General features: G+C 41.4%; 1 protein-coding gene across 1 annotated transcript; it reads left to right on the top strand.

Moving 5' to 3' along the window:
* The first annotated feature begins 1,585 nt into the window (after positions 1 to 1,585).
* On the top strand, positions 1,586 to 26,365 carry NUBP1 (NUBP iron-sulfur cluster assembly factor 1, cytosolic). The gene is given in 8 exon segments (XM_065412003.1): positions 1,586 to 1,720; positions 15,667 to 15,757; positions 18,929 to 19,027; positions 19,030 to 19,082; positions 22,986 to 23,095; positions 24,656 to 24,763; positions 25,619 to 25,704; positions 26,301 to 26,365. Coding segments are annotated over 8 exon segments (747 nt in total).

The raw sequence follows: 26,365 nt of genomic DNA, 5'->3' as shown, positions 1-26,365 counted from the left end.
TACTAATGTAATATAAAAATAAAGTAGTCAAAAGTGGAGGAATGATAATGTGTACGTATAGCAGGACTAGCTCTTGCCATAGCGGTACTTCAAAGCAAAGAATGGTGTGTGGTTTCCCTGACCAACCACAGCCAGTTTAGAAGAGCGCCTACACTGGAGTCTAAATTCATGCATCTGACGAAGTGGGCATTCACCCACGAAAGCTTATGCTCCAATACATCTGTCAAGGCTGTATCCCCACTTTGAACTTTAGGGTACAACTGTGGGGGCCTGCATGAAGACTTCTAAGCTTAACTACCAGCTTAGATCTGGTCCGCTGCCACCATTCCCAAAGCTAATTCCCTTCCCTGGGAAGCCTTGAGAAACCTTTCACCAATTCCCTGGTGAATACAGATCCAAACCCCTTGGATCTTAAGACAAGGAGAAATTAACCATCCCCCTCCTTTCTCCCACCAACTCCTGGTGAATACAGATCCAAACCCCTTGGATCTAAAACAAGGAAAAATCAATCAGGTTCTTAAAAAGAAGGCTTTTAATTAAAGAAAAAGGTAAAAATCATCTCTGTAAAATCAGTATGGAAAATAACTTTACAGGGTAATCAAACTTAAAGAGCTCAGAGGACTCCCCTCTAGTCTTAGGTTCAAAGTACAGCAAACAAAGATAAACACTCTAGTAAAAGGTACATTTACAAGTTGAGAAAACAAAGTAAAACTAAGACGCCTTGCCTGGCTTTTTACTTACAAGTTTGAAATATGAGAGACTTGTTTAGAAAGATGGGGAGAACCTGGATTGATGTCTGGTCCCTCTCAGTCCCAAGAGCGAACAACCCCCTAAACAAAGAGCACAAACAAAACCCTTTCTCCCCCCCCCCCCCCCAAGATTTGACAGTATCTTGTCCCCTTATTGGTCCTTTGGGTCAGGTGTCAGCCAGGTTACCCGAGCTTCTTAACCCTTTACAGGTAAAAGGATTTTGGAGTCTCTGGCCAGGAGGGATTTTATAGTACTGTACACAGGAGAGCTTGTTACCCTTCCCTTTATAGTTATGACAACATCTGTTAGTCTTAAAGGTGCCACAGGAGTCGCTGTTGCTTTTTACAGATCCAGACTAACACGGCTACCCCTCTGATACATAAATTCATAGGTGACACATGTATACATCTACTAGCCCTCACATCTTTATTAGCCCCTTGAGCATATGACTGTTGGTAGGTAAGACTCTCCTCTGAATCTGGGCTTAGATCCCTAACCCAAGCATGAGATTGAAAAAGGGAGGCTGTGCCTTCTGTCAACAGTGTCACCTTCAATTTGGCCCCGTTGCCTGTCTGAGCCTCAAGCCAGCCCTGGCCCCAGAAACGAACTGACCAGGAAGGAGAGGAAAAGCCTGTTAGTAATGTTTCCATCAATGTCCTATCTTTGACTTTCTGATTTCTTAGAGCAAGGGAGGGTGAACTACGGCTCATGGGCCACATCCGGCCAATCATTTAACCGAGCCCTCTGGGGAGTGGAATCGGGTTTGCCCCGCTCCACCCTCGGAGCAGGGTCAGGGGCTTGCCCTGCTCCACGCGGCTCCCAGGAAGCAGCCGACATGTCCCCCGCTCTGTCTCTGAGGCGCGTCCAGGCAACTCTGCACGCTGCCCCATCCACAGGTGGCGCCTCCGCAGCTCCCATTGGCCGCGATTCCCGGCCAACGGGAGCTGCAGAGGTGGCACCTGCAGACAAGGTACTGTGCAGAGCCACCTGGCCACGCCTCAGAGACGGAGAGGGGACATGCTTCTGGGAGCTGCTTGTGGTAAGCGCCACCCAGAGCCTGCATCCCTGAGCCCCCCCCCATGCCCCAACCCCCTGCCTCAGCCCTGATCCCCCTTCCACCCTCTGAACTCCTCGGTCCAAGCCCAGAGCACCCTCCTGCACCCCAAACCCTTCATCCCCAGCCTCACCCCAGAGCCTTCACCCCCTCCCCCCTGCCCACACCCCAGCCCGGAGCTCCTTCCCGCACCCTGAACTCCTCATTTCTGGCCCCACCCCAGAGCCCGCACCCCCAGCCAGAGCCATCACCCCCTCCCTCACCCCTACCCCCAATTTTGTGAGCATTCATGATCCACCATACAATTTCCATACCCCGATGTGGCCCTCAGGCCAAAAAGTTTGCCCATCCCAGTCTTAGAGAGTCTTACCAAGAATGAAGGTTTCATCCTGCCCCATCAAAGAGATATTGATACTCAGGGGGAATCTCTAATTTGGAGGAGATTAACTGGATAACAAATAGGTTTTTTTTAAGTTGGTGGTGACCATATGTCCCGTTTTGCCCGAGACAGTCCTCTTTTTAAGTTCTGTCTTGGACATCCTGACTTTTTATTTATTTATTTATTTATTTATTTGGCAAAACAGGCCATTTGGGAAGTGCTAGTGGGGGAGGTAAGAAGGGGCAATAGGGCAATGCCAGTGTGGGGGTTAATGAGGTTACATGTAGCTCCCTGCCCCCTGACAGATGTACTGTGATTATGCCAGAAGATGTAAAAACTGTCCCTCACCTTTTTAATGCCTAATTCTGAAGAAGGAAAATGCTGCATAACTGACTTCCCTTTTTGTATGAGGAATTCCTGTTTATCGTTACTCCTAGTATAAGAGGAATTGCTGGTGTGTTTAAAATTCTTTTGTAAATAAGATATTTGTCATTCCCTCAAAAACTGCAAGCATTTAAACTGTTGGAACTGGTGTTAGGTTGAAGGAAAACACCCCTGAAATCCCCAAAAGATCAAATGACTGCCCCACACGAGTCTCTTACAGATTCAGTATTTTTGGGCGTAGGCACACACAATCTGTAAGACAGCACAGTCCGTATCTAGGTATCTTGTTGAAATAAATACAAATAACTACAGTCCACCTGCTAACTCTGTCTGTTCTGTCTTTGGTGTCCCATCCTCTTCGCCCCTCCCACACAGATACATCACTGACTAGGGAACTTGGAGGTGAAAAGGAAGCTGCTTGCATCTCTGAAAGGGCACAATCTAGCTAGACTTGCCACTGGGCAGGAGGATACGTAGGTGGTGAGAGAAGCTGCCATAAAACGCATTATCCTGCACAAACCTGGGCACTGTGAGGAGCAGGTAAAAGTAGCTCAGGCATGTGGTTGTCTTCCCATGTGCCTGTTAGTCGGTTCTAAGGGGTTCTGGGAGTAAGAAGGGGGCTTTATTTTACTCCTATATCTCCCTTCCCACCCCAGAGAAGTGAAAGCTACTAAAATGCATCTTTAAAAAAAAATCTGACATACACAATAAAAAACCTTAACATTTCATTGGTTGTTTCCAGTGCAATTAAGATCAGAAAAATAACTATAAAAATGGCATGTGCCATTCTTCCCCACAGGGCCGGCTCCAGGCACCAGCGGAGGAAGCATGTGCCTGGGGCGGCACATGCTAAGGGGCGGCATTCCATCCATTCTTGGGGCGGCACAGTCCAGGCGTTTTTGTTTTGTTTTTGTTTTGCTTGGGGCGGCAAAAATGGTAGAGCCAGCCCTGCTTCCCCAGTAGCTTCCATTATCAAACCGGTTAAGAGTCGTGTGCTGACTTGTAAGCTTAACTGTCAACACCCTCAATGTGAAGCCTGGTTTCAAGTTATGTGGTGTGCGGCTCTTCTTGGCTTCCTACTTCCTCAGTCACCATAAACAATATATTTTTTTTAAATATGAGCTTAGCTATTTGTGTTGCTGATACGTGAGGTAGTCTAGAATGTAGCTGACTCTTCTAATGCTGTCTGGATTCTTCAATACTGATAACAGTAAAAAGTTGTCTTTGTCAGTATGCACAAAAAGAGAAATTTTGGGCACACATAGACTAAATAGGTTCAGTAACAACACCTTGAACATGTGTGCTATGTGCTTAGTACTGATAGAATTTTATGTTTATGAACTTTTTTTCTAAAATCTGTCTCAATAGGTTTGCAGTTAATGCTATGAAACCAGCTTCTGTTTTTCAGGAAAGAACGTTCCTTTAATTAATAGCTTTTAAATCCTTTCCCATGCTTGTGAGTTTCCACATGCAGTATTACTTCATTCAGAAAGACAAATCTTTCACAAACACTTCATACTGGATCAATTCTCATTTCCCCTTACCCTGATGTGGCAAAACCAATACCTCTATGAAACAGGTTTCTACAGAATATTGTTTAACATATTCAATAATCAATGTTTCAGACATGTTAAAGAAATAAAAAAACTAGAAATAAGTGACTTTATTTTGTGACACACATGGTGATTTGTCTAATGTATAATATGTAACAACTAAGTGAAATATTTTCTTATGCTGCTTGCCTGTTGGCAAGTGAAATCTGTAACTATGTGACAGTTTGGTCTTCGTACTACTGCATAAGTTAGTTCAGTCTGCACTTTCCCAATGTAAATTAAATTACCTGAGTCTGACATTGCCTCCATGCAAGTAGAACTAGGGTTGCTGAGGCCTGACAAGGTGAATCTTCATAAGCAACAGTATAAATTTGGAACATTGGTAATTTCCCCCCAAGAAAATACACTAAAAGTTATTAGATCTTCTTTTCAACCATACAATGCAGTTGCTTAACATTTTATTTGATTCATATGCTTTCACTATCAGCCATTGACAGTTGCATTCTAATTACATCAGTTTGAAGGTAGTCTGTGCAATAATTTCTGATACTCAAGATTACATGCTTGGGCAATGCCATCTAGGTTCTAAAGCTTTTTATAAATCCACCACTCTGTTACTGAGACATTAAATACATACACAAATATAGAAACTGTTTCTATATAATTTATATACCAGTCACCAGAGGGAGCATGAGTTACACCCAGGTCCCAGAGCTGTGTTACCAAACATAAAGAAGAGCAACAGGATTGTGTGAAGATCATGTTACACTTGTGCCTCTTAAGAGATATGGGTGGAGCGGGGGGGGGGGAGGGGGGAGGGATTTGTTAGTTGTAGACGATTAAAACAGAAAAAGACAGGGTTTCAAACTTCTGAGAGGATACTACAAATAATTTTGTTATTCAGTGCCTCTTTTAAGGTGGATATATAGCCCTATTGGCTAAACAATATAATCTTTGTAGGCAAACAAAGAATAAAACTGAAGGATTAATGCTCAATCTAGAGAGAGGCTCTTAGTGAAATTCTTGGATGGTGAAAGTTAAACGTAATTGCATATGCAACCTGTTTTGGCTCATAAGCTGGCCAACCTGTTATAGAACATTTGTTATCAGCTATTCTACAGCTCTACATTCATCTGGGGTATGGAGTTTGTAACTTCCATCACTTGGTTAAAAGGCAGATATAATGGTGGCATTTGGCGCAAGAACTGAGTGTGCTCAACAGCTAAAAAGCTCTGAGAGCTGGTGGATGCTAGCTCCGTGCCCAAATGCAACTCAGTGTCCCTTTAAAGAAAGGAGTTTAGAAACTCAAAATACATGTGCTTAGAATGTCTTTCTGGTTGGTTTGAGAGTTTTCCACTGGATTGCAGGGGGCGTGTCTTTTTGGAGGGAACTATGGCAATAGACTAAACAGTGAGAATGGCTGTTGTCAAAAGTTCCCACTTTATAGGAAGTCAGAGTTGACTATAACATTGCAAAAAAATCTGAATTTGATTAGTTTGGTCTCTGAACTGTAAAAGATATCAAAAAATTCTCTGAGGTTACACAACTGCCACAATTTGTCTCCCTGACTTCATTCCCTGGAGCTCCCTTTGATCCCCTTATTGTGTTGCTATAGCAGAGTCTGAGATTCTGTGACTAGGAGAGAGGTCAGTGCTCACATGTAATTGCAAAATGTGTGTGAAACAGTATTATGTAGTGGTTGCCAAATGGAGATTCCATTCTTGTGATTCCAGAGCGGTGAGGCTGGCGGTGTTGCAATAGTCTAACAACATGGAGATTGCCTTTCTACTGGATAGGATTTATAATTAAGGCTATGTTTTAGTCACAGGTATTTTTAGTAAAAGTCACGGACAGGTCACAGGCAGTAAACAAAAATTCACAGCCAGTGACCCGTCCATGACTTTTACTATATACCCCTGACTAAAACTGGGTGGGGGTCTCTGGGGGAGAGGGCTTGGGGGGGCTGGGGCAGGCTCCCTACTCGGTTCCTGAGCTCCACATGCTGTCTCCGCTTCGCCCCAAGCCCTGGTTCTGCAGCTCCCATTAGCTGGGAACTGCAGCCAATGGGAGCTTCAGGGGAGCACGTGGAGCTAAGAGCTGAGGGAGGGGAGTTCCTGTCGCCCTTCCGTGGAGTCCCCCCACCCCCCGGTAAGCACCGCCCCAGCCTGAGTGCACCCCCCCCCAAACTGCTGCTGGGGGGGTGGGGCGAGACTGCCCCCATAGCAGCCAGTGTGACGGGCCATGGGGCTGCCTGAGCTGCTCAGGCAGCACCTAGGCCAGGCACACCAGCCTCTGCAGAAGTCACGGAGGTCACAGAAAGTCACTGAATCCGTGACCTCTGTGACAAACATGGAGCCTTATTTATAATTCATGTAAATCCATCATACTAATGTCACTTTATTTGATGTACTTAATTGTGTACATAATCAGTTTGCGTTTATCCTGTGTAGAACCTTCATTCCAAAGGATCTCAGATTGCCTCGGTAGAGTATGTATAAAACACAGGGTATTCAGTTTGTATGATGAAACCATTAGAACTTTCAGGTAGGTGGGAGTCCCTGAAGCTCTGCTCTTGCAGCAGTCGTAAGATCATGCTTCCCACTTGGTATTGCCAAATGTGTTTTCCAAATCCTGTAATAAATAAGCCACAAGGCCACAAAGTTGCACCAACTCTTTGTGAAAGAGACAAGCTTTTGAGCTACACAGCGCACTTTCTTCAGGTCTTAACTTGTTTAATCCAAATCCTCCTCGGAGTTTTATTCTTTTTCCTATGGGTATGGAACAGTTCCAAATAAGCCAGCATACAGTTGGTTTGGGGGCAGATAGAAAGTCATGATATTGGCATCCTGACCCATGAATTGCGCACTCACCTTCTGGTAGATGGTATTATTAGAGTGCTTCCAAAGTCCAGGCTGAATAAATCAGTCAAAGACAATCATTCACATTGCCAGATATGCCGTGTGGGGGGGGCTGCATGTCACCAAGTGGAGTTGCAGTTATTTCTAAAACACAAGACAATGCATGCTATGTTTCTGAGACTAGAATCAATTCTTAAATATGTAGAAATGTTCTCTTTGAAGTAAAGGTGGGTTGGTGGCATCTATGTTTGAAGAAAAACTACGATACTGGGGGAAGACGGGAGACAAGATTGACTTGTCAGGCGTGGTGAGAAGACAGCAAGACATATAGTATGATTGCTAGTAGTACTTGCAATTAACTAATTAAATCTTGAGACTTAATGGCTCAGCAATTTTAAAATTATGTGACTTAAAATGGTTCAAGATAACAGTTGAGAACATTTAAAAAAAACTAGAAATTACCCCTTGTGGAATTCTGCACGACTGTGCACGTGCAAAAATCATTCCCCCCACCCCCCTGCAGGAAATAGATTCTGTTGGAGGTGCTGCAATTACACCTTTTGCCCACTAGCAGCTGCTGTGGTGCCAGTAGAGAGGGCAGCTGGCTCCAGGCAGGAGCAACCAGCTGTGGAGAGGAAGGCAGCAGTGGCTGCCTTCTCACAGCGCCCTGCCTGCAAGGACAGGTGAGGGGGGACGGACAAAGTGGGGCACATGGGGCTGCTGGGGGGGTCACCTAGACTAGGGTTCAGAAGGGCTGGAGGTGGACAGAGTGGGGTAGGGGCACAGGGGCTAGTGGGCTGACAGCACTGAGCTGGGGCTGAATGGGAGTGGGAGGGCAGGGGAGAGTTGGGGTACAGGGGGGCAGAGGGATGTGGAGGAGGAGGGGGCCAGGGCAGATGTGCCTGAATGAATGGGAGAAGCTAGGGGTCAACCAGGGCCTGCTTGGGGGTGGTTTCCCAAATCCCTAACAATTCCTCCTCCCAATAATTAGGACTGTTTCACAACTGACATGTTGTCTGCAATCAGCTGTTCCTAAAAAAAAGTGTTTATTCAAAATCAAGTTTTAATCTTATTGCCACTAGTAATAGAACCTACTTAGAATATTTACTTTAAAGGTGACTAATCAAATGGAAATACAAACAATGAGTGGCACAGAGAAGGTAGATCAAACTTGTATTTCACCCTGTCTCATATTACAGGAATAACCTTGCATTCAGTGAAACTGAAAGGTGAAAAATGCCAAGCTGGTAAAAGGAAACACTTTCTCATGCAACACTCATTTTGAAGCTCATTGGCACAAGACATTCAGGCCAAGAGCTGAACAAGGTTCAAAAAAGAGCAGGGCACTTACATGGGATAACAAGAATATTCATAGTTGTTATATTCCATCCAAAATAAAGTGCATCTGTCTGGGAAGGGATATAAACCCTTCGGGACACAAACAAATCTTTAATCACTGGAGGTTAGGAGGAAACTTTCCCTGGGGCCAGGTTACCCTGCAGCAGGCAATTATGGGATTTCTTGTGCCTTTCTCGGAAGCAGCTGGTACTTACTGGCCAATAGTGGAGGTGAAATACTGGAATACATTGACTGCTGATCTTCCTTAGCTCTCGTCCCCTAACGCCCCTACTCTACTTGCGCTACATTGATGACATCTTCATCGTCTGGACCCATGGAAAAGAAGCCCTTGAGGAATTCCACCATGATTTCAATAATTTCCATCCCACCATCAACCTCAGCCGAGATCAATCCACACAAGCGGTCCATTTCCTGGACACTACTGTGCTAATTAGCGATGGTCACATAAATACCACCCTATACCGGAAACCTACTGACCGCTATACTTACCTACATGCCTCCAGCTTCCATCCAGGACACACCACACGATCCATTGTCTACAGCCAAGCTCTAAGATATAACCGCATTTGCTCCAATCCCTCAGACAGAGACAAGCACCTACAAGATCTGTATCAAGCATTCTTAAAACTACAATACCCACCTGCTGAAGTGAAAAAACAGATTGACAGAGCCAGACAAGTACCCAGAAGTCACCTCCTACAAGACAAGCCCAACAAAGAAAATAACAGAACACCACTAGCTGTCACCTTCAGCCCCCAACTAAAACCTCTCCAGCGCATCATCAAAGATCTACAACCTATCCTGAAAGATGATCCCTCACTCTCACAGATCTTGGGATCCTCGCTTACGGACAACCCCCCAACCTGAAGCAAATACTCACCAGCAACCACACATCACTGAACAAAAACACTGACCCAGGAACCTATCCTTGTAACAAAGCCCGATGCCAACTCCGTCCACATATCTATTCAAGTGACATCATCATAGGACCTAATCATATCAGCCATACCATCAGGGGCTCATTCACCTGCACATCTACCAATGTGATATATGCCATTATGTGCCAGCAATGCCCCTCTGCCATGTACATTGGCCAAACCGGACAGTCTCTACGCAAAAGAATTAATGGACACAAATCTGACATCAGGAATCATAATACTCAAAAACCAGTGGGAGAACACTTTAACCTGTCTGGTCATTCAATGACAGACCTGCGGGTGGCTATTTTACAACAGAAAAGCTTCAAAAACAGACTCCAACAAGAGACTGCTGAGCTGGAATTGATATGCAAACTAGATACAATCAATTTAGGATTGAATAAGGACTGGGAATGGCTGAGCCATTACAAACATTGAATCTATCTCCCCTTGTAAGTATTCTCACACTTCTTATCAAACTGTCTGTACTGGGCTATCTTGATTATCACTTCAAAAGTTTTTTTTCTCTTACTTAATTGGCCTCTCAGAGTTGGTAAGACAACTCCCACCTGTTCATGCTCTCTGTATGTGTGTATATATATCTCCTCAATATATGTTCCATTCTATATGCATCCGAAGAAGTGGGCTGTAGCCCACGAAAGCTTATGCTCTAATAAATTTGTTAGTCTCGAAGGTGCCACAAGTACTCCTATTAAATATTTTGTAAGGACATATGGTAATGAAAACAAGCCCTTTTGAATAGCAAAATGCAGAGTATCCTCCACAGAAAGTCAAAGGGCACTTGAGTGAAACTGTAAAAAAAACCTCATGATTTAAAAAAAAAAAAGGGGGCGGGGGGCGGAAAAAACCCAGCAGACATTTGATATTGCTGCACTGGGGACACAGAAGTCTGGTTGCAGCCACTGAAAAAACTCATCACTAAACTTGAGGAACCAGGTCTGAATGGCTGACCACTCTGACCACGAACATCTGGAAGTTAGGCTTGTTTTCTTTCAAGAGGTTTTTATCATAAGACTTATATTTTTCTCTGCTGCGTAAGTGGAATTGCCTCCCTAGTTGGAAATATTAATCAATGTATTCTACAGACCTCTTTATCTTGTGTTGGTGTATGTGGCTGGTTCAAAATCACCAGATAACAGAGGGGAATTTGAACTTAATCTAAAGGTAATTTAGCCCTTGCCTTGTGTACTCTTAGAGGGACATGTGCTTATCCAAGAGTAGAAAGATTAATGCGGCATTCCCCTTAGAACTATCTTTAAAATCAAATAATTTTTTTTATTATTCACTCTGGAAAAAGCCACTAGAAATGTACCACAGAGAACTTTCTTGCATTGGAATGATGCAATGGGCCTTTTCCACTCTGATTCTTTTTTCCCTCCTGTTGGTTATCATGTACTGCCCTGTTAGGGTAGGTCTACACTTACCCGGTAGTTCGGCGGCTGGCGATCGAACTTCTGGGTTCGACTTATCGCGTCTTGTCTGGACACGATAAGTTGAACCCGGAAGTGCTCGCCGTCGACTGCGGTACTCCTGCTTGGTGAGAGGAGTACCGCGGAGTCGACGGGGGAGCCTGCCTGCCGCGTGTGGACTGAGGTAAGTTCGAACTAAGGTACTTCGAACTTCAGCTACGTTATTCACGTAGCTGAAGTTGCGTACCTTAGTTCGAATTGGGGGGTTAGTGTAGACCTGGCCTTAGTCTTTGGCTGGATTTTTTTTTCTTTCCCAGACCTGTTGGCAAAAATAGCATCCACATTTTCAGAGACTTTCAAGTGGGGGGAACCTTTGTATACCTGACGATTGTAAGAGAGTTTCAACAATTCTTGTGGTTATTTAATTAAAATCTGTTTCTTCCCCCAATGCAAATAAAAGGTCAAATGTTGGACTTGATCACTGATTCAGTTCTTCCTCAGTACCATTCAGCGGACAAACTATATTTCCCAAGTGTTTTTTTTTATTCTATCTTTAATTCAGCTGTCTTCTTCACATTGTACAATGATGCTCTGTAAATCTGAAAGACCACTAGATTTAGTTTCAACAGATGAAAGTTAAAAGTGAGAAAGGATACCTAGTCTCCCAGGGACTGCAGATTCAAACCGTTGAGCAGTCAACTCAGGTCTTCCTCCTTCTGATGTCACAAGAATACAAAGAAATCAGGACTTTGGGATGAGACCTTGACATTTTGTAAGTGTTGGAGTTTGCTCTATGTCCTTGTCTGGTATTTCTCTTGTTTGTACAGTGTGCTTTTTTTTGGTAGGCAGAGGGCTGTATGTCCTATATGTCCTGGTGATTTTGCCTATGTAAACAACAAGGAGTCTGGTGGCACCTTAAAGACTAACAGATTTATTTGGGCATAAGCTTTCGTGGGTAAAAAACCCACTTCTTCTGCCCAAATAAATCTGTTAGTCGTTAAAGTACCACCAGACTCCTTGTTGTTTTTGTGGATACAGACTAATACGGCTACCCCCTGATACCTTTGCCTATGTAGTTTGCTGTAAGGCTGATGAAAGGTACGATATAATATTTGAGAGAGAGATCATTATGCCTCTGCAGCTCATGGCTTTTTCTCCTAACACTTAAGAGATATGGAAGAATAATGCTTGGAAACTAAGTGGCATTAGAGGGTTTTTTAAAGATCTGGACAATTTACCTGATAGTATCATGTGTTGCTATTACAGAGATGTGTATTTCTAATGGAAGCAATTGTTTCACAGTCCTTTTTAATACAGTTGCTAAGCTTCTAAATATCCCAAAATAAGATAAATCTGCACTCCTTTCACTGTTGCACTCAAGTTATATTAATATCATAGAAATGTAGGGCTGGAAGGGCCCTTTAGAAGTCCTATAATACAGCCCCCTGTGCTGAGGTAAGACCAAGTATATCTAGGCCACCCCCGGCAGGTGCTTATCTAACCTGTTCTTAAAGAACTCAAATGATGGGGATTCTACAACCTTCCCCTTGGAAGCCTCGCCCAGAGTTTATCAACCTTTATAGTTAGAAAGTTTTTTCTAATGTGACATTAATCTCCTTTGCTGGAGATTAAGCCCATTCCTTCTTGTTCTCCCTTCTGTGGACATGGAGAACAACTGATCACCGTCCTTTATTTAACAGCCTTAACATATTGGAACACTGTTTTACGGTCCCCCTCAGTCTTCTTTTCTCAAGACTAAACATGCCCAGTTTTTTTAACCTTTCCTCAGAGGTCAGGTTTTCTAAACCTTTTATCACTTTTGTGGCTCTCCTCTGGACGCTCTCCATTTTGTCCACATCTTTCCTAAAGTGTACAGTACTCCAGTGCCAAGTATAGTGAGACAATTACCTACAATCTGTTAAATGCACCCCAGAATATTAATCTTTTTCACAACTGCATTCTATTATTGCCTCATTCACTTTGTGACACGCTATTCCAGATGCTGTGCAGCAGTACTATTGCCTTGCCAGTGATTTCCCATTTTGTATTTGTGCATTTGATTTTTTTAGCTAAGTATTTTGCACTTGTCTCTTTTGAATTTCATCTTGTTGATTTCAGACCAATTCTCCAATTTATCAGTCTTTTTTTATTCTAATACTGTGCTCCAAGGTGCTTGCAACCCCTCCCATCTTGGTGATACACACCGCTGCCTGGAAGGGACTCCTTCCCGGGAATGTGTGAGCCACTTGCACTTACTAGTGTGACCAGGGACAGCTGCCAGTGAGCCTGGTGCCACCCCCAGTGGGCAGAGTGCGGTACAGTCACACCAGAGGAGCTGCCCAGGCTGGGCACTGACTCCTGCAAGCGCCGGCCCAACATGCTGCTGCTTTCGCCTGGCGTAGTCGCTGGCCATGGCCCTGCTGGTCTTTCTCGTTGTTGCTAGAGCCCTGCAATGCTGCGGATATCCATTTTATATCCGCAGATATAAATTTTGTATCCGCACAGGGCTCTACCAATTCCTGCTTGGCTGCTCAGGGAACATTTACCTGCTTTAGTTATAACAACTCAAGGATTGGACAATCCAGGATTGTTCTATGACACTTTAAACAAGCTGTAATAATTCTTTTGCCAAAAAAAACAACAAGGAGTCCGGTGGCATCTTAAAGACAGATTTATTTGGGCATAAGCTTTCATGGGTAAAAAACCTCCGCCACGCTTACCCACGAAAGCTTATGCCCAAGTAAATCTGTTAGTCTTTAAGATGCCAGCAGACTCCTTGTTGTTTTTGTGGCTACAGACGAATATGGCTACCCCCTGATCTTTTCCCAAAGAAACCTATCTTGGTTTATAATGTGTAGATTGAATTAGTTTCTAATGTGTACACTGTACTTTAAAAATATTTAAGTTGTTATTAAACATCAAACTTCTTTTGCTCATTTTTCTTACTAAAATAGCAGATGTTTCAAAAACAAAGCATAGTATAACAGTGCAATCTCTGTGCTATTTATTCATTTCCAGCTTGATACAGCTTTGCATGAGTAGGTGGCAGAGCTGAGAAGACAAGAATCCCATTGCCCTAACCAAGAGACTAAACTTTTGCACTATTCTTCAGGCTTTTTAATCGCTGTCAATTCTATTTTTTGCTATAATTTCATCTGCTTCGAGGTTGTTGTCATATGTTCTTTTAAATTATGGGGCTGTGAGAAATTAGCTAGATAGAGGAATGCTTGTCTTTGTATCTGAGTGTGCTGAACATGTCTCTAGATCAGTGGTGGGCAATCCTGCAGCCTGCGCTCACTTCCCGCAGCTCCCATTGGCTGGGAATGGCAAACCGCAGCCACTGGGAGCTGCAGGCGGCCATGCAAATGTAAACAAACTGTCTGGCAGCCCACCAGCGGATTACCCTGATGGGCCCCGTACGCCCCACGTATTTTAGAATAACCTTTTTTGCTCTGAGTGTGGTGAAGAATGTAGCACAGATGAGTTCAAATTGCATTTCAGAAGCTTTGCTACATGTTAAATTCACAGAAAGGACTCCCGCAAAAGCAATTTATTTTCAAGCAATTCCCCCTGCTGCTCAGAATGGTACACAAATGGCTAATTGCTGAGAGTTGCACATGTGCTTAAGACTGTTTTTGTTTTTTGTTTTAGACTGTTTAAAAAGTTGTACCTCACAATGGATTGTAAATACTGAGGTGTTTAAGATCTCAATTCAAATACTGCTGGTTGAAGAGTAATAAACTCCTAATCTCTCAAGTAACTTTAAGGGAATTTAGCCTTTGTTAAAAATGTCTGAGCCTGAAGTATTTTTTCATAGATCAGTGGATACGCAGCAGTAGCACAAAGCTGCCCAGGATTGCACTGGCTGATTTGTGCCGATCCTGACCTGCACAGACCATCCCAAGGGGTCTGTCTATGCTACACAATTAAGCACATCTATATTCCTACAATGTGTTTTATTGCCAATGTGGTGCATAGGAAAACTTGTTTCTTTACAGACTTTCTAACCATGCTAGCAATAAAACTGTTACAATGGAATGCCATCTAACCATGGAAAATATGCAGCTGGGTCTTGTTCTTGTAGCATGGATGTGCCTGAGTATGAGGGGACAATTCAGTTTCCATGCTTAGGCAATTCCTGCTGCAACTACCAAGGAAGATACAAATTAACTTCCATTGAGATGGTGAATGATTGCCCATTAGAACTGAGGGGTTTTTTTTTCTTTTTTAAAAAAAGAATACAGTTTCGGGGGCCTATTCCAGAGAGAAACTAGAACTATTTTCTCCCTACCACCCAGTCTTTTCCATATACAGACGTCCTGCTTCTTAAAGACACACTACAGGCTAAAAATCATAGCTTTACAAAAATTCCTTCTGTTACTAGCATCACAGTGGGTTATTATAACCAAATATTTTAAAATAAAGTAAAGTTTCGCTTTTTCAACTGTTTCCCTTTGCACTTGTTTTGGTTTGGGCAGTGAAAATAGACTATTCGGTTTCATTATTTCTGGTTCTCATGCACTTATGCACAATACTTCACTTTCAGTTATAATAACATTGCAGATAATAAAATCCCAAGGAATAACAGAAGTGATGTTCTTAACAAAATGCATGGAACTATTTCAGATTTTGTTCAAACTTTTGTACATGCCACCACAGAAATACTTTTCTGAATTTGAGAGAGAAAGGGAAGTAATTTTAGCCACATGCCTTCTCAATAGTGATTCTGTGAAGATTATTGCACTAATTGGCATCATTAGTTTGTAAAAGGCTCTTTAAAATGTAAATATAGTCAGATTACCGACTGTTGTACAGAAATCATGCAGCCTTTGACTGACTGAAAAAATGAAGTGTCCTTACTTTTCCTCCAACATCCGTTTTCTTAAACTTTGTTTTGCTCCATTTAAGAACTGGTAAGGATGTTATTTTGTCAAGTAAATTTCTTTCTGGGCTATTTTAATAGTATGCTTCCTCTTTTCTAGTATGTTCAAGAAAACTTAAGTGTCATGTCAGTGGGGTTCTTGCTCAATGGTCCTGATGATGCTGTTATCTGGAGAGGACCCCAAAAAAATGGTCTGTAGCTCAAGTATTTTCATTGTTGTTGATTGTTGCATCGGGGAGCATAAACTATTGCAATGTAGACAGGGCTTCCTTTTTTCCATATAAAACTTGGTTTGTTGGAAAAGCAGTTATTCTTAGCATTTCCTTTCACTATAAGATGGTTCTTATATTGAGTTAAAATATAGAGAAATTTGAGTAGAATGCTCTGTTGGAAGTATAACTTAAGGTGCAGATCTTTCTGAACAGTGACTCTGTACTGATATTGTGAGAGTCCAGGATTGTTGTATCCAAAACCTTCTATATTTAAAATGGTCAGCTGAAAAGATGGTGATTTCTAAGTACTAGCCTTGCAAATGATGGGATCTTAGAGTAAAACTGAATTCTTTACTTTATAGCATCACTACCAGTAATGAAACTTCTGCAGGCAAAATTATGGCTTCAGTGGTATCTTTTATCACTTGCCATAGATGGAGTTTTACAGATGTAACTGATTGGAACTTGCTAAATAATTCCGATACACGTGAAGCAATAGAATCCACCTCACTCATCTGTGTTGGCTCAGCACTTTTAACAGGAGTAAAAATATATATTTGCTGAAGTCAGACACAGAGCAGCTATTTTGAGTGAGACGGTGCCATTTTACATACTCTCCTTGCGGAATAGACCCATGCTTTGAGGTTGAGTGTGGCTGCAGTCATATTTCGGGTAATTCATAGATTCATAGATTCTAGGACTGGAAGGGACCTCGAGAGGTCACTGAGTCCAGTCCCCTGCCCTCATGGCAGGACCGAATACTGTCTAGACCATCCCTGATAGACATTTGTCTAACCTACTGTTAAATATCTCCAGAGATGGAGATTCCACAACCTCTCTATGCAATTTATTCCAATGTTTAACCACCCTGACAGTTAGGAACTTTTTCCTAATGTCCAACCTAAACCTCCCTTGCTGCAGTTTAAGCCCATTGCTTCTTGTCCTATCCTTAGAGGCTAAGATAAACAAGTTTTCTCCCTCCTCCTTATGACACCCTTTTAGATACCTGAAAACTGCTATCATGTCCCCTCTCAGTCTTCTCTTTTCCAAACTAAACAAACCCAATTCTTTCAGCCTTCCTTCATAGGTCATGTCCTCAAGACCTTTAATCATTCTTGTTGCTCTTCTCTGGACCCTCTCCAATTTCTCCACATCTTTCTTGAAATGTGGTGCCCAGAACTGGACGCAATACTCCAGTTGAGGCCTAACCAGCGCAGAGTAGAGCGGAAGAATGACTTCTCGTGTCTTGCTCACAACACACCTGTTAATGCATCCCAGAATCATGTTTGCTTTTTTTGCAACAGCATCACACTGTTGACTCCTATTTAGCTTGTGGTCCACTATAACCCCTAGATCCCTTTCTGCCGTACTCCTTCCTAGACAGTCTCTTCCCATTCTGTATGTGTGAAACTGATTGTTCCTTCCTAAGTGGAGCACTTTGCATTTGTCTTTGTTAAACTTCATCCTGTTTACCTCAGACCATTTCTCCAATTTGTCCAGATCATTTTGAATTATGACCCTGTCCTCCAAAGCAGTTGCAATCCCTCCCAGTTTGGTATCATCTGCAAACTTAATAAGCGTACTTTCTATGCCAATATCTAAGTCGTTAATGAAGATATTGAACAGAGCCGGTCCCAAAACAGACCCCTGCAGAACCCCACTTGTTATGCCTTTCCAGCAGGATTGGGAAGCATTAATAACAAGTCTCTGTGAGTATGGTTATCCAGCCAGTTATGCACCCACCTTATAGTAGCCCCATCTAAATTGTATTTGCCTAGTTTATCGATAAGAATATCATGCGAGACCATATCAAATGCCTTACTAAAGTCTAGGTATACCACATCCACCGCTTCTCCCTTATCCACAAGACTCGTTATCCTATCAAAGAAAGCTATCAGATTGGTTTGACATGATTTGTTCTTTACAAATCCATGCTGGCTATTCCCTATCACCTTACCACCTTCCAAGTGTTTGCAGATGATTTCCTTAATTACTTGCTCCATTATCTTCCCTGGCACAGAAGTTAAACTAACTGGTCTGTAGTTTCCTGGGTTGTTTTTATTTCCCTTTTTATAGATGGGCACTATATTTGCCCTTTTCCAGTCTTCTGGAATCTCTCCCGTCTCCCATGATTTTCCAAAGATAATAGCTAGAGGCTCAGATACCTCCTCTATTAGCTCCTTGAGTATTCTAGGATGCATTTCATCAGGCTCTGGTGACTTGCAGGCATCTAACTTTTCTAAGTGATTTTTAACTTGTTCTTTTTTTATTTTATCTGCTAAACCTACCCCCTTCCCATTAGCATTCACTATGTTAGGCATTCCTTCAGACTTCTCGGTGAAGACCAAAACAAAGAAGTCATTAAGCATCTCTGCCATTTCCAAATTTCCTGTTACTGTTTCTCCCTCCTCACTGAGCAGTGGGCGTACCCTGTCTTTGGTCTTCCTCTTGCTTCTAATGTATTGATAAAAAGTCTTCTTGTTCCCTTTATTCCCGTAGCTAGTTTGAGAGCTCATTTTGTGCCTTTGCCTTTCTAATCTTGCCCCTGCATTCCTGTGTTGTTTGCCTATATTCATCCTTTGTAAACTGTCCTAGTTTCCATTTTTTATATGACTCCTTTTTATTTTTTAGATCATGCACGATCTCGTGGTTAAGCCAAGGTGATCTTTTGCCACATTTTCTATCTTTCCTACCCAGCGGAATAGCTTGCTTTTGGGCCCTTAATAGTGTCCCTTTGAAAAACTGCCAACTCTCCTCAGTTGTTTTTCCCCTCAGTCTTGATTCCCATGGGACCTTACCTATCAGCTCTCTGAGCTTACCAAAATCTGCCTTCCTGAAATCCATTGTCTCTATTTTGCTGTACTCCCTTCTACCCTTCCTTAGAATTGCAAACTCTATGATTTCATGATCACTTTCACCCAAGCTGCCTTCCACTTTCAAATTCTCAAATTCTAATCTTTTAGCATAGAATAGATTCTCAAAGTGCCTTTCAGACTTTTTGAATAACAGACCAAATTCTGAATGTCTCACTCAAGCTTTTGGCTCCTTTAAGTTTACAGTGGAGAGTGAGGAAACTGTGCACACTTGCTATTTTCTAGCTTGTATGTTTCTAAATTTCAAATTTGTTATTCATCTTGCATCTGTTTTTAGGAATGATCAAACAATTTCTTTGTGATGTGCAGTGGGGTGAAATTGACTACCTTATTGTGGATACACCTCCAGGTACTTCAGATGAACATTTATCTATTGTGCATATCTAAGTTCCGCATACATAGATGGAGCAGTTATAATCACTACCCCTCAGGTAAGAGAAGTACTGCTACAAATGTAATACCAGTTAAATCAAATCTTTGCTTTGGAACACTTATTAACTTTACAGAAATGACCATGTCAATCAACTGTAGCACAAAGGAATGTCTCTCCGTGGAAGGAAATGATTTAACTCAGCCAATTGGCTTCAGAATCTTCTTCCTGCCATTTGGGACCCATGCGCAGCGTGATCCATTCATCACAACCAAAGGAAGGATAAACAAAAATAGATCTGTGACTGGGTTTTTTATTTCAAAAGGGCTAACTTTAAAAAATTAAGGAAATTAGTTAGGGAAGTGGATTGGACTGAAGAACTTGGGGATCTAAAGGTGGAGAAGGCCTGGAATTACTTCAAGTCAAAGTTGCAGAAACTATCAGAAGCCTGCATCCCAGGAAAGGGGAAAAAATTCATAGGCAGGAGTTGTAGACCAAGCTGGATGAGCAAGCATCTCAGAGAGGCGATTAAGAAAAATCAGAAAGCCTACAAGGATGGAAGATGGGAGTGATCAGCAAGGAAAGCTACCTTATTGAGGTCAGAACATGTAGAGATAAAGTGAGAAAGGCCAAAAGCCATGTAGAGTTGGACCTTGCAAAGGGAATTAAAACCAATAGTAAAAGGTTCTATAGCCATATAAATAAGAAGAAAACAAAGAAAGAAGAAGTGGGACTGCTAAACATTGAGGATGGAGTGGAGGTTGAGGATAATCTAGGCGTGACCCAATATCTAAACAAATACTTTGCCTCAGTCTTTAATGAGGAGCTTAGGGATAATGGTAGGATAACAAATGGGAATGAGGTTATGGTGGTAGATATTACCACATCCAAGGTAGAAGCCAAACTCGAACAGCTTAATGAGACTAAATCGGGGGGCCCAGATAATCTTCATCCAAGAATATTAAAGGAACTGGCACATGAAATTGCAAGCCCATTAGCAAGAATTTTTAATGAATCTGTAAACTCAGAGGTTGTACCGTATGACTGGAGAATTGCTAACATAGTTCCTATCTTTAAGAAAGGGGAAAAAAGTGATCCTGGCAATTACAGGCCTGTTAGTTTGACATCTGTAGTATGCAAGGTCTTGGAAAACATTTTGAAGGAGAAAGTAGTTAAGGACATTGAGGTCAATGGTAATTGGGACAAATTACAACATGGTTTTACAAAAGGTAGATTGTGCCAAACCAATCCGATCTCCTTCTTTGAGAAGGTAACAGATTTTATAGACAAAGGAAGCGCAGTGGATCTAATTTACCTCAATTTCAGTAAGGCATTTGATACGGTTCCACATGGGGAATTATTAGCTAAATTGGAAAAAATGGGGATCAATATGAAAACTGAAAGGTGGATAAGGAACTGGTTAAAGGGGAGACTACAATGGGTCATACTGAAAGGTGAACTGTCAGGCTGGAGGGAGGTTACTAGTGGAGTTCCTCAGGGATTGGTTTTGGGACCAATCTTATTTAATCTTTTTATTACTGACCTTGGCACAAAAAGTGGGAATGTGCTAATAAAGTTTGTGGATGATACAAAGCTGAGAGGTATTGCCAATACAGAGAAGGACCGGGATATCAAACAGGAAGATGTGGATGACCTTGTAAACTGGAGTAATAGTAATAGGATGAAATTTAATAGTGAAAAGTGCAAGGTCATGCATTTAGGGATTAAGACCAAGAATTATTGTTATAAACTGGGGATGCATCAGTTGGAAGTAACAGAGAAGGAGAAGGACCTCGGAGTATTGGTTGATCACAGGATGACTATGAGTCGCCAATGTGATATTGCCATGAAAAAAGCTAATGCGGTCTTGGGATGCATCAGGCGAGGTATTTCCAGTAGAGATAAGGAGGTGTTAGTACCATTATACAAGGCACTGGTGAGACCTCATCTGGAATACTGTGTGCAGTTCTGGTCACCCATGTTTAAGAAGGATGAATTCAAACTGGAACAGGTACAGAGAAGGGCTACTAGGATGATCCAAGGAATGGAAAACCTGTCTTGTGAAAGGAGACTCAAAGAGCTTGGCTTGTTTAGCCTAACCAAAAGAAGGCTGAGGGGAGATATTTATTCCTCTGATATATTTGTAGAGAGCAATCATACCAGGGAGGGAGAGGAATTATTTAAGCTCAGTACCAATGTGGACACAAGAACAAATGGATATACACTGGCCATCAGGAAGTTTAGACTTGAAATTAGACGAAGGTTTCTAACCATCAGAGGAGTGAAGTTCTGGAACAGTCTTCCAAGGGGAGTAGTGGGGGCAAAAGACATATCTGCCTTCAAGACTAAGGTTGATAAGTTTATGGAGGGGAAGGTATAATGGGGTAGCCTAATTTTGGCAATTAATTGGTTTTTGACTATTAGCGGTAAATATGCCCAATGGCTTGTGATGGGATGGGATTTGAGTTACTACAGAGAATTCTTTCCTGGGTGTCTGGCTGGCAAGTCTTGCCCACATGCTCAGAGTTTAGCTGATTGCCATATTTGGGGTCAGGAAGGAATTTTCCTCCAGGGCAGATTGGCAGAGGCCCTGGGGGGTTTTCGCCTTCCGCTGCAGCGTGGGGCACAGGTCACTTGCTGGAAGAGTCTCTGCATCTTGAAGTCTTTAAACCATGATTTGAGGACTTCAATGGCTCAGACACAGGTTTGATACAGGAGTGGGTGGGTGAGATTCTGTAGCCTGCATTGTGCAGGAGGTCAGACTAGATGATGATAATGGTCCCTTTTGACCTTAAAGTCTATGATTCCATGAAATTATTGGATGCTGATCGGTAGAGATCAAATAATTTTCTCATTTAAATGACAGTATGTTGAACTTGTATACAGCTCTATGGCATGTTATAGACTTCAGAGTCCTTTGCCTTCAGGAACTTGCAATACTGTTGACTTACAGGTGGTGTTAGGAGGGAAGTAAGGAGTGATAACATTAAACAGCAGGCCAATACTAGTGATGTTGGGGTGGGGGAGAATTGTAGTGAGCTTTTTTTATTTTTATTTTTTAAGGAAAGTAGAACCTCTGTGGTTTAGTATACTTTTCCTTCTTGGGATGTGTATAATGTGTTTTGTTTTTGTGTTTTTGGCGGGGGGGAGGGGGGAGGCGCTTTTTGTTTGAAGTCAGGCACCAGAGCTGAGATTAGTGGCAGAAGCCTAGCTAAATCAAAGGTACATTCTTGGTGGGTAATTTGAGGGGAGAAGAGGCCAATTGTGCAGGAAGAGGCAGTTTTACAGGAGTAGAAGCAACAAGAAAATGTCCAGAGGCACAAGGGGCAGGAAACAAGTGGAATACTGAGTAGGGAGCAGAATGCAAATTATGTGGTAGGAGGGAGTAGAAGGAAATGAGGTCAGGCATGTGCATGAGAAGGGTGAGGATTAGGGAGTGGTGTTAGAATTTACTTTGGAAAGAGTGAGTAAACCCGTTCCCGCACATCTTCCTCAACACCTTCACCAGATTAGTTTGTTGATGTCTTTCTGTAAACTAACAGTAGATGCAAAAGTAATATTTGCATAATCCATTCTATTTAAAAAATACTTGTCACTGAAGATAGGACCTGAATGCAGGCGATATGCATAAAGATGGTTGATCCCATGCCAGAATTGTTCGACAGATTTAAAGATGCTGGAAGCTAAATTGGTAGAATAAGAATCTAAAAAGCTTGATAATCTTTGGTCAGTCTCAAAACAGAAGATACTTAACTGAGTAAACCAGACAATAGGTTATATGTTTAATCTGATGGTGGAAAACATGCTCAGAATGTGAAGAGAAGTCAGCAAGAATTCAGTGAGCACTCTTGTAACAGTAGCTTGAAAGATTTCTGGATGAGGAAAGCTTGCTTTGTAGGGGAAACCCATAGATGAAAAAAGTCCAGTACATGTGGACTGACAAAATAACACTTGCCTTTGATAGGAAATATCACTTCAAGATGTTTGAAAGGAGATCAACTTCTGTCATAAGGTGAAACTGCCAATCATAGGTGTTGTTGAAAATATGAGTGGCTTTGTATGCCCAAAATGTAAGGTAAGACTATCTAAAAATACTTTAACTCGTCTTAATCTATGCACTCCAAATGTATGTATGTTTTGTGGTGACCATCAGGGAAGGGAAAGGATTTACTTATCATGGCACAAACTTGCTTGATCTCTTGAGTAAAGCCATTAATTAAAAAATCCTTTTTGGAGTAGTACCGGAAAAAATCCTGTTTCTGTTGGTGGAAACAGTATCAAGCTCCTTTATACAGGTACTGTTGTCCTTAGATAGTTACGAAACGTGCTTTCCTGAGGCCAAGGACTAGTTTTGTAGCTTCTTTTAGAAGCCAGGACATTGTATAAAAATAGCAATTTTGAAATGGAGGCTTCAGCTACACAGCGGGATGTTACATGTTAGACATCTATATTTTAATGATAGACCTACTTTAAGATCTGTGTTTAACAACTCTATGTCTTAAATTCTCCTATTAAGAGGAGCCACTGGCTGGCATCTCTGAATCGATGATGTGGGATGTTGCAGCTTCTGTGATGTAGGAAACTTCTGAAGTGCTGTGTTTTCAAGCACTACTGCATCCTCCCTTCTTGTTTAGTTTTGCTTCTAAAAGCTTACGCAAACATTTAGATGTTTCTGCATTACTAACAATTTCCTTTAGATGTTGAACTCCTGATAACCCTAATACATAAGTGAGCTTTTGCTTTTGCTTCAGAACTTTCTTGTCATTTTCAAATGACAAGAAAGTACAAACTGGGAGCATTGTGGAATGGGGTGTAGCTACACTGTTACCTTAATCATTTTCTAAAAACATTCCCATGCCTGATTATGTTTATCATGACTGGCACATACAGAGTCTGAGGATTGGGCATGGAAGGGAACAAGATGACAAAGGACATGTTACTGACCCAGTTAGAGAAGAACTGAAGGATGGTAGTGCATTAGTCTGCATGTTTTTGGTCTTGGGAATGTGGGTCCAGGGGTTTCAGGTAAGTTCCTTGGCATCAACCTATTACCCATTTGAACACATCCTCAAAGCAATATGAGTGCTTGAAAATCAGACATAATCGTCAGTCTCTGTTCAGGAGTCCCAGGTCTTGGAAAGAATTAGGTTTTTGCAGGTCAGAATTAAAGAATATTGACAGCTTTTGGCTGGCCACACTGTCTGCTTTCAAATCCCTCACTCTTGTAAATTTAAATTCTAACCCACAATTTTAAAATTAGGATTGTGTATATACCACAATAAATATCTTGGAGGAATAGTAACCTAAAGTAGACAAAAAGAGGAAAAATGTATTCGAAATGGTACTTGTGATTTATATATGCACCTAAAATGCTCTTAATGGGCAGAAATGATTTGTATGAAAGCTTAGGTCAAATGTTTTAATTGTGTAGACCTCCAATGTACTTAGTGATAGTATACCAGCAAACTACCATACACAGCCTTCAGAAGCCCACAATATATGGTCCTGTTTTAATTGGGATTTCAATAAGTGATGTTTGGAAAATACCACTAAACAAAGCTGAAGAAATGTTGTTCTCAAAATGATCTTTTCTGGAGTTGTCTTGTATTACTTGTCCTTTTTTTTAATATTACCGATTGAATCTCAAATCTTTCCGCCAACAACTGGAGGAACAGAGAAGATGGACCAAAATTTAAATATTTCTCTCCTTGGTAAAGTGCTCCTAGATCCTCAAATAGGGAAGCTTGGCAAATTACATAATAATAAGCAGCAACGTGCTTGCCATTACTTTAGGGTTATTTCTGGCATATCAACTATGTGTTAGACTTATTCACTGTGATAAACACAACACAGTGTCCAATAGCTGATTCTTTTAGAATGAAAATTCCTGTAAATATAGTTTGTGGAACTGTGATAATATGGTTTGGTCTGAAATAAGTAAAATGATGAGAGAACTTCCTGCTTAGGTTTAAATAGTAATCATGTCAGCCTTTCACCCTTATTAACATGACTAATTTAGAGTGTGCAACTTTTTTGAAAAACCGCTCATTTACAGGAAGACTAAAATCTTGTAACATCCAAGTTTTGATATAGTTAAAACTAGAGCTTCTATAACAACTGAAAAAATGCTAGTTGTATGAATTTAGTTGGATTTTTTCAGTGGATAATTAGATATATTAAAAGAAAAGAGCTAGTATGTAAAGAACCAAGTTACTAGTAGATAATATACACCAATCTACACTATCGCGTGCAAAGCAAGCCCATCTTGGTGCTACTTTTCCATAAAATTAAGGAACAGCATCCCATGTAGATGGAAGGATGGTATAGACAGGGCATGTGCATAGACTTCTAAATCTAGGAAAACCTAGGACCTCAATCTGAAAAACTACATTGTTCTGCTACTTAGTTCTAATAGCTATCTATAAGAAAATAGCTACCATGCTTCATTTATATGTTACTGACACAGGAAGAACATAAGTCCTTGGTTCACTGGACTGGTACAGCAATTTTGGGGAGGTAAATTTCAGGCAATTTTTGTTTGTTTGTTTGTTTTCCTGCATCACAAGGGTTTTAGCTTATTTTTTTTTTCTTTTTTAGAGGGAAAAGTTGTGATAAAGGCCAATCTTTTTTGTCTGAAATACCTGAGTCCCCAGCTACTTCATCCTACAGGAATATCATCCAAAGTAAGTATGTCATGTTAAAAGACTGATCTGTGAATTACTTGTCTAAGCAATTAATTTCTAAAATATGCTATGAAGGCATCAACAGCATAATTTTGGCAGAATGTACAGTATAAGAATCATGAAATTGCACCATTTGTTATCTCTTTATTTGTCTCAGAGAATTACTTCAGCCACTTGTATTTTCAACAATTAAATTCTGTTAAAATGATAGCTATTTAACTCCAGGTAACTAAAATAAATGTGTCTTCTATGGCTTATTTTGACCTTCACTGAGTTCCAGCAAATACATCATGTACTCTTACTGACAAAATAAAATAGTTTTGCTTTCTATGAACAGGCATTTCTTAAATGGAATTTGGTAGCTTACCAGTGAATGAAGTTTTGAATATGTCACTCTTACACTTCTGGAAGAGCAAATGTACAAAATGCAGAAAGTATTCAAATAGCAGAAGAAAAATTGGTCTAAAAGGCATGTTGAGATATTCTTTAAACCAAATATAAGTTGTGACTTATGCCCACAGCAGGCAATAGATCCATACAGTGATCAACAATACCTAAAATAAGTTCACTACTACCTTGTTTTTGCCTCTTTGAAGGGATTCAAGAATATTGTGGCCTACACCACTCACAAGAAAAATTATCTAACCAAGGAACGGAATAA

This window comes from Emys orbicularis, chromosome 10, assembly GCF_028017835.1.
Source record: "Emys orbicularis isolate rEmyOrb1 chromosome 10, rEmyOrb1.hap1, whole genome shotgun sequence".
NCBI lineage: Eukaryota > Metazoa > Chordata > Testudines > Emydidae > Emys > Emys orbicularis.
This window is presented reverse-complemented; position numbering and strand designations above follow the sequence as displayed.